The following is a 9,638-nucleotide window of genomic DNA, read 5'->3' as shown; positions in this document are numbered from 1 at the left end:
AGCAGTGGCCTTATCTTGGCATGTTTCTGGCTTGGTTGTTTGGAGCCTGGAGACGTAAGAACCATGAAGCTTTTGTCAGTGTATTTCTTTCCTGCAGCTATTATCTTTTACTGATGAGTCAGTGCATTTTAATCTAATGGGGAATTTTTTAGTACAGCTGAACCAAGGGGTTTGAGTGGATGAAGAACAGAATACCATCAAGAAAATGTCTGCAGCCTGGCATTGAGCTTTGTTGACAGCCAAGGGCAGCTTAATAAGTGTATTTGGAAAATCCTGCCTACTTACAAGTAAGGGGTTTGGAGAAAAAATACTAAGTGATGCTCATTAAGGCATTCATTGTACTTTTCGTTGTTTGTATAGTCCTATTGTCATGCTCTACAACTGTAGTTAAAGGAGTCATGATATTATTAGGAATTAACATTGTTAACTTCTGCTGTTTCTCACTTTTGAAATCTTCTCAAATGAAGCTGCTATTTCTGTTCTAACCAAATCTATTATTCTCTCTCCTCTGAAATTCATGGCTTGGTGACTAGGAAGGTGGTTGTGTAGGGCTAAGCAGGATTTCCTCCTTCAGAGGATTTCCTTCTTCTTCAGAAATACACTGTCTCTCTAATTTGTTAGGCTCCCCACACACACAGCAAGTTCCTAAAACCACTATAATGTTTTGTGTGAAAATGGGTGAGGAAAGGGGGTGGTGGGGGTTTATTAATGCCTTGAGATTACTAAGGCAGCTGGCACTGATGGCACTGATGACTTCCAGTGCAGTGCGGTGATCTGGCAGGGTAGAACCGATTAACTGGGAAAGAGGAAATCTGGAAGTATAAAGGAACTTGTGTTTTGATCCCTTTATCTCTCTGAACATGCTTCAGCCTCATTGTGAAATTCAACCACTTCTGCTCAGGGTTTTTGACCTGCAGTTGGAGGGGCTCATAGCCAGGCTGAACTAGCATTAAGAACCTCCACATCTGTCCCTGTTGCCCTTTTAGAAAAAGAGATGTGTTAATTGCTAAGGGCTCCAATTCCCTTTGCCTCTTGGCTTTATCTGCAGCTGCTGAAATGCTCCTCAGCTGCTGCAATTCACAGACTGGCACATGAAATTAAAGCATCATGTATTGCTAGTTTCTGTTAAATACACTGGACTCAAAACTGGCAGCTGAAGAGCCTGTGAGGATACAGGGGAGGCAGGAGGACAAAGCACACAGCTCAGGTGGAACCTTTCAAGCCCCCACAGGTAAACCTGCCCCAGGTAAATTCTGCCCAAGATGATGACTCAGACCTAACTTCAACTGCTCATTAAACTTATTGGGACTTAAGATGAAGTAGGAGTTACTCATAGTCACTGAGTAGTAGGTGATCTAATAGATAAAAGCCCATGTGGAATTGCTGAGTTTGACTCTTGGTGCCACTGATCAGGCTGCTTTCAGACAGGACTGGAAAACACTCCAGCTATTCTGCTGAGAAGCAAATCCTGCTGCTGCCAGTGATCTGGGGGTTCATGTCAAATTAAAGTTCATGCTGACAGATAAATTCCTTCAACCTCCTTTCTATGTTGCTATGAAAAAGCACTGCAGAGAAACTTGGAATTCTTCACATCCATTATATTTGTGTCTTACCTTTACTGTAAAGGGGCATATTCCAAAGCAGTCTTCAGGATCTGTAACAACCTTAGGTAGAAGGGGCAGGGATGAAAAACCTACACAGTCAAGATGGAAAGTGATGGGTCTGTGGGAAGGGCTGTGACACGGTTATTGTATAGTAGGGGCCAGGACTTGGATGACATTAAAGTGCCTTCAGCACTGTGTTCCCATGGGAACCACGGTACAATTCTTAGCAGAGCGTGGCCTCCTTTGCTGTCAGATCTGGGGAAGCAAGGTTTTTTGACAGAACTGTTAATAGTAACGTTAGGGGATTTACTGTCTCTGTTCACCTTGGGTATTTCCTGGCTGTCGGTTCATTTATGGTTCTAATCAATCTTGGGAAGAGGATTTACTGCCAGAAACAGGAGTCTCAGGGCATTTCTTCTACTTGCCAGTAATGGGGTATCTGAGAGAGAAGTTTTGTTTGCCTGCACTGTTGACACACAACTCTTGCTCTCCTTCCAAAGATCCATCTGGATTTTTCTTTTGCATAATATCTCTCTTTTTCTCTGTTTCAATTTTGAAATCTTCAGAGGAGTTTGTTTTAAACACTGGCTCTCACACACCCCATGTATATTTTGCAGTTTTCTCCTGTAGTCCTGTCAGTGGCAAAAAAAGTACATGGAGAACAAAACTGAGGAGCATAGGTGGGGTTTCTTTCAGACTTAAAAATGTCTTACCTTTGATCAAGGGGAAGTTGTCTTTACTCACACTTTGGCAAAACAAAGTGTCAAAGAAGCTCTGGGATCTGTCAGCTTCCAGAGAAATCCCACTTTTTTTCCCACTGATTTCTAGCAGCTTATTTTCTGGGGATGAACAATTTAGAACTGCTTCTCCCCTTTCCCCAGAGCTCCTGGTGCTGTCCTGACCATTCATGGAGCGTGTTGATCCAAGGATGGGATGTTGGCAAACATCAATACACCTGGAGCCTGCATTTTCACCTGGCAGTAGTCAAGACCACAAATAACTGTAAAGCATGTTGAACTGGTCACAACAAGTGTAACTAGGATTAACATGATTCCTTTTAAACCAGCAAGTTTGTTCTTCTATTTTGAGTCATCTCATTTTATTAAAAAAGGTCCTGAGTGACCTGTAACAGATGAAGTAGCTATGATTAGATATATTCTGCAATTGCACAGTTGTCCATCTGGTCTGATTTTCTGCACAATCCTGGTTGGAGGCTCCAGCATCATATATCCTTCTGAGGCTGGGGACATGAGGGGATGGTGTCACATGCTTCCTAAGTGCCTGTGATCATGAAGGCATCCAACTGCCTCAGCTGATGAGTCACTCTGCAATGAAAGAATGAATTCTTCAAGATAAGGAGTTTACAAGGTTTTTACACATATGGCCAGACTAAGGAACTCCAGTCTGGCAGGATATAGCAGAAGCCAGCTGTGAAACAAAGATCAGAACAGTTTTAAAATCCAAGGCCTTTCTCTACAGGGCTTTGGAAGGAGTAGAAAAGCACATCTGGGGAAGTAATTGCAGGTTTTTCTTTTGCTCCTTCTTCTTCCCTGCTTCTTGTAAATTCATACCACAGATGAGCCAGAAATGTTGCTGAAGGGAAGGATGAGAAAGGATCAGATTTGCACAATGGCAGTCTGCTATATGTTATAGAATGTGACCCTAATCCTGCTATCCTGTGAGAGACAGAGAGGCTGGGAAATCACTTTCTTCCCTTCTTGACCAGTGACCTGCAGATAAATGATCTGGCTGAGTGTGTGATGACTGGGGTTGTCTCTGTGCTCTTGAAGTGCCTGTTGACTGTATTTTAGCCACTTACAAACTCACTAGCAGCACACTAATGTGGGGTGGAGAGGCCAACACAGCCAGTTTCCTCCCAGTAACTCAGAGCACCCCAGGAAGAAGCAGACCTAACACTGGCAAAGTGTGCCTGGCAAGCAAAGGGCCTATGAGCAGAGCTCCTGTATTGCCCTGTTAATCCAGAGTGATGCTGTTTTAACACAGGATCAGTGCCTTGGCTTGGTCTTTTAAGTAGAGAGCAATTGTCTCACCCCAGAAAATGTCATGGCAGGGATGTTTCTGGTTTTAATAGTATGCTTTTCCTTTGTCTCTCCAGATGATGTTCGATTGTTCGGCTTTGTCCGATTCACCACCGGTGATGCCATGAGCAAGCGAGTCAAGTTTGCCCTCATCACTTGGATTGGAGAGGATGTCAGTGGCCTGCAGAGAGCCAAGACTGGGACTGACAAGACTCTGGTCAAAGAAGTAGTACAGGTAACCTGTCTTAACTATTTCATGAGGAAGAAATACATGCACTCACCTCCTTGTCACCATTAAGATGTTTTCCATCTCCTTCCTTGATATGGAAATAATATAATATAGCATGGGAGAGAACAAGGCAGTGTTAAGTTAAGCAGGTAAAATTAAACAGAAAAACCCACACCCTTGTTTAAACTTCTCTTGAGGCCTTTTGTCTCTGCACAACGAATTCATGGACCTAATCAGCTAAAGTCTGAAGTCCTTATCAGTACCAATTAACCAGCAGCTCTTAATAGCTAACCAGGTTTGAACAGTCTTCTGTTTGGCCTTGGGTGTATCAGGGAAAAAGAGAAATGTGCTTAGTACACACCTTGGAAGGGCTTCACTTGAGTTTGTCTGCCCCAGCTGAGCTTATCATTTAACTCTGTCAAGGCCTCCCAGGGCACTTGGAGCTGTTGGGCTTCAAGCTCAGGCCAAGCCAGGGAAAACAAGCAACAGCCTCAAGAGAGGAGAATTGTGGAAGGCTGCAAAGAACTGCTGCTGGAAAGCTGATTTAATGGAGCAGATGCTCATGTTTAATATCTTTCCTCTAAAGAAGTAGTTAAAGAAACATTAGCTCTTTCAACTAAACCTCTCCAGTGCCTGAGAAGGGGTCTTATTGTGCTCTGAGAACAGGTTGGCTATTGAAATATTTAAAAATTGTAGGTTTGCCTGCATAAAGAAATCTCCCAATAGGCTAATATGGAAGACGGAAATGAAGGCCCTTTCAATTCATTGGTAGTTTGTATGATAAAGAAGATTATAGTTAGATAAGAAGCATGAAGAATATAATATATTAATATCTTTCCAGAAGATAAGCACTGGTGCTAAATCTTTCAAAATGACAACAACACAGAGGGGTCCATTCTGAAAAGGGACTTTCATAATGATACCTGAGAGATAGGGAAGCAAATCTCTGTTCATGTGAAGCAGCTGAAACTGTAATTGTAGCTGAAGATAAAATTACAGACTACTAATGAATGACTCATATAGGAGTCACTTAGCCCAAGATTTACAAAAAATAATGTTTAGACAATTTATTCCTTTTGAGTTGAATAGCATTCCTGAGTGCTGTTCTAAGATCTGTCCCTCAGGTCTGTTACATATAATTTGCAATTTCACTTGTTTCATCTTTGACTAGTAGTCTGTATGAGTTAACAATCTGGTAGAACATTAACTATTCTTGGCTCTTACTGAAAAGTTTTCCTATTCCAGTTAATCTGTACTAAAATATGAAAACAATACAACTTAATGCACATTTGTTGAGCAACCACATCTATAACCCACTCCGAAGCTTTTCTGAATGTAATATCTATGATAATCTTCTTTCCACAATAAATAATCTTGACAACTCTTTTGAATAGTTCTACATGTGCAACTGAATCCCTCAGAGTGGACTGAGATAAAAGCAGAACTATTTCAGTCTTCTTATGCAGAACCTTGCAGATAATCTGTCAAAACAAAAGAGGACAAGAAAGTCCAACTGAAATTTAGTGGAGGGAATTTATCCCAGAGCTATTTCACCCTTACTAGTTCTCTTCACCTTCAAGTACATTACCAGTCACCCCACTGCTGTTGATTTTTACAGAGAGGATTTGAGATGTGAGTTACAGATAGAAAAATGCAGTTGGTTGCTTGATGTAATAATAAACCACAGATCTGACTCAGTGTTGGTTTATCATTTGGAATAAGTAGCACCCTAAAGTGGGAATTTTTTTCTTCACAAGTGCTAAAGAGGATTTTGGCTACTGATGCAGTTCAGCTCTCTGCAGTTTTAGCTGTGTGCATGGCCCATAGGTGCCCTTTCCCTGTGTGACATGGTTTGCCTTCCAACAAGTGTGGCACAAGGAGGCTTTTTGAACAGCAGGTGACAGTGATTTTGTGATCTCCAGAAGTGATTGGTTGGAATTCCAGAACAACAGCTCTTTAGTCTGAGAAGCCCACAGTTGAAGGTGTGCTCACTATCTTGTCATGTTTGCAGAAGCTCACTGTGGCTCTTCATCTAAGACCAAAGCTCCAGAGTGAGGGGAGCTTCATATTCTCTGTGTTGTAGATGCATCAGTGATCTACAGTTGAGCTCTTCTCAGGGCTGAACAAATGTCAATAAACATGGTTCTTCCACTGAGACACTCCAAGTGAAGGACAGTCAGCTCAAATCCCACCTCGCAAGCACAACCCACCATGTTGCATCTGTAGAAGAAAGTGTTCACACATGGTAGTGATTTAATGGTCTCCTGGAAGCACCTGCCATAAGGAAAACGTAAAGGATTCTGGCTGTTGAAGAGCAGATGATGGGCTTGGGAACAAAAGGGCAAAACATTGCAAAGCAAGGAGAGGAACTGGGTTGCCCTCACTTCTGTATTTCTCCTTTGGAAGGGGGAGCAGGTGCTGATAAATCTATGGGGAGGTGATTTGAGAAGCACTTGCTGATGGTGGAAGAGGTTGCCAAAAAATCTGTCAGGAAGAAAGGACAATTGAGTTTTAGCTGTAATAACTGTAAAATCACAGGGATGGATCTCATCTGGAGCAAACAGCCATCTGCAGTAGCTGACAATCAGGTCTTCTTGCTTATTTGGGACTATCCTTATTACCTCTTTGTTGCGCTTGGAAAATGGGATTTGCATGTAATGCATTTATTTTGGATTGTAGAAGACATGCATTTTCCATTTAAGGAACATTCAAGAGCTTTTTTGCACAGCCATTTATTTTCCATTTTTTCCTCTTTACCTCAGCTGGAAATCTTGGATCAAGCCTGTGACCTGGTCCAAGCAGTTCAGCTGAAAGCAAGTTAGAAGTAAGGCCAGGATAGGTGACAAGTATTTATCTGTATCTTCTTTATATCCCTGGCACTAAGGATGGTTTTTCTTTTTACCTCCTTTATATGCACAAGCTGTGGCTCATTCAGCCTTAGAACAAATCCATTCAGGAGATTCTGTTCTCTGAGGGCTGTTGTTTTCACCTCCTTTATTCCAGAGGCCCAGGAGAAATAGGCTGGCCCAGAAATCATGGCATGAAGTTCATTCCAGCCATAAAAATTCCTGCAAGGTGAAACCTGTCAGCTGTGGGGCTTAAGCAGAGGAGCATCAGGCTTCCAGTGACTGCCCCTCTCATTGTGAGGAGAGGCAGAGGGATGACTGACTTCCAGTCAGTACAAGCCCAGGCACACTGGTGTTGGGCTTGGGAGTGGCAACCAGGGCTAAAGTCCTTGAGTTTTGATGTAAATGCTGAAGAAGTGAAAACAGGACTTGGTTTCCTTGTGAGTGTTTCTTCCTCTCTGTGAACTTGTTGCCCTTCATGACTGCATTTCCTACCAGGAGATATTAACTCTTCATTAGGCAGTATGGAGGTCCTTTTCCTGATGGGACTGAATTCCCCTGCAGGGCTGTCTGAGCAAAGGAACTGCCCAACCTTTGCCAGTTTTTCTTATTTTCCATGAATTTTGACTCTTCTCTGTCTTTTCTTCAGCACTCCTGCCCCCACAAAGTCATGTGCTCTGTTATTTGCCTAAATCATATTCAGGATAAAACAGCCCTGTTTCTGTGAGCAAATATTTGTGGCATTTCATTCATTATTATTTTGGTGAGGAATTTGCCTGGCTTTAGTGATGCCAACAAGTTTACTGGGCTCCTGCTTTGGAGCTCATGGCCAGAAGGTTTTTTGTTCACCTTCATCTTTTTCTCTGGATTCCTCACTGCACTGATGCTGGTTCCTCGTGAGGCAGGAGACACTGATGGGGTTACTGTTCCTGGTCTCAGGGCAATTGCAATGTATATAACCCATTAGGTTTGTCAAGTTAATACAGTGGCCTAAACAGAAAATGGTTGAATAGCTTTGCTAGAGGCAGAGAGAAAATTATTGTATGGTAATGGCTACATCATGGTGGCTTTAAGACGGTCTTCCTTAGGAGGATGAGTGAGATACTCTTGGGAAGGCAAAATTGTGGGGTTTTGACTGTTTTTTCTATTCTGTTTTTTTGTAACGACCATACAAAATTGATATAGATTTGCAAGAACTCCTCCTCATAGCCTAGAGAAGGGGGTAACTTTTTAAGTAAGTTCTTCAGGCCAGAATAAGCAGCTTCTCATTACCCCCCATCTGACACACAACCCTGTGACTTTTCCAGTGGGATGCAGCACAAATAGGAAGAATTTGCAGATCAGCTGAAATGCAGTTCCCATTGCTGAGAGAGGTGTTTGCCAGAGGTTTGGGCTGGCTTCTCCCAGAGGCTGGAACTGGTTCATGTAAAAATTGGCAAGGAGTACATTTGGACAGAGAGGTTTTGCTGATAAGTTGGACTCTGACAGCTGATCACAGGACCAGGTTTGGTCTAGCCTGAGTAGAGGGGAGGGCAGTGGTCACTTTCTAGCTCTCCTTGCACTCAAAGAAGCCCAGTTAGAATATACCTCTGATGCAGCCACAGGACATGTCCTTTCCTCCCCCTGACCTGATGAGTTTAGGACTTATACCATGCTGGAAAAGAAACATGGGAGATGTCATCTCCTGTGTACTGCATCTGCATTGGAAATAAGATGACCAGGGGGTGGGAGGGGTTGACATAAAGCACAGTGGAACTGAGGTTTCTGAACATCATCAGTGGAGGCTGCTGCAAGGCCCAGTGTAAAGAAGCTGCTCAACTACCTGGAACCATCTGTAGCTGCTAAGAACCCATGTGTCTGTAGATAACACAAGGATTTTCCTTCTGGCTTCAAGCCTACCCATGCTGGGATTTATAAGGGCCTCTGCAGACCTTTTTGGTACAGTATCTGCACCAGACAGATTTTCCCTTGGCCAGTGAGGGAAATGTTATGGCCCCGTATGCTAAACATTCAGGGCCTGGAATAGGAAGAAAATCTACTCCACCCTTCTTTTTTTTCCTCCTATAAAGTTGTCTGGAAGAGAAGGGCTGGACTGAGCTTGCTGTACATACTTCTTGCTTCCCAGGGAGAGATGCAGGCTCAGTTTTTGCAACCTGACCTGCCTGGTTGGAGCCCTTTTTCCCTAATAGTGTTGCTTGGAGGTTGAACAGGGGATTGGATTGCAAAACTGTGACCTTCTGCTACTCAGGCACAAAGCAAAGCACGTGCTGGACAGGTATATTGAAGAACCATGAGTAAACCTTCCTTTTCACATTGTGTTCAATACTTCGAGAGGCAAAGCAAAGAGACTGTGGTCACTGTTGTGTCATGAGAGTGATAAATGGCATCATTGTTTTTGTTATCTGGAGGCTGCTGGTGACTCTGGGGTAAATATAAAGGCTAGAATTCACTCACAGGGTTTGCTGCAGTTGTAAAAAGCTTGGGGGTAGGGGAGGAGAAGAGAAAAGGAAGTGGAGGATGTAAAATGAAGACACATGTCGGCAAAGTGAGGGCCAAAGCATCAGGGTTATGCCTTGTGCCTTAGGCAGTAGAACAGTTCTGCAGTTCTCTTTGGAAGGCATTAGGTAATGGTATGTGTGAGAGAAGAGAAAGCACCAACTGTCCCCACCCCAGGCCCTTAAGGGCAGAAATAAAATCTGGTGAGAGAGCAGAAATCTGACTGAAGTTGGATGCCTGCAGACGTTGCTATTAGCCCCTTGAAGCTTGGATTTTTCCTGGTGCTTTGCAGGAGCTGGTTTGCCATGATTGGTTATTTATAATTGCAGATGACATTCATGCTGGATGAGGACCACTGCCTGATCTAGCTAACATCAGTTACAGTTAAGTCAGTTGGGAGTAATTTTATGTGCTGGCAGTTTCA

General features: G+C 43.1%; 1 protein-coding gene across 1 annotated transcript in view; it reads left to right on the top strand.

Annotated features, from left to right (window-relative positions):
- COTL1 (coactosin-like F-actin binding protein 1) overlaps positions 1 to 9,638 on the top strand; it is a 19,949-nt gene that overhangs the window by 6,853 nt on the left and 3,458 nt on the right. Inside the window, exon 3 of the mRNA XM_010006208.1 lies at positions 3,721 to 3,878. Coding sequence (XP_010004510.1) covers positions 3,721 to 3,878 — 158 coding nt within the window. The remainder of the gene's footprint in view (positions 1 to 3,720; positions 3,879 to 9,638) is intronic.

This window comes from Chaetura pelagica, unplaced genomic scaffold (genome assembly GCF_000747805.2).
Source record: "Chaetura pelagica isolate M959 unplaced genomic scaffold, ChaPel_1.0 scaffold139, whole genome shotgun sequence".
NCBI lineage: Eukaryota > Metazoa > Chordata > Aves > Apodiformes > Apodidae > Chaetura > Chaetura pelagica.
This window is presented reverse-complemented; position numbering and strand designations above follow the sequence as displayed.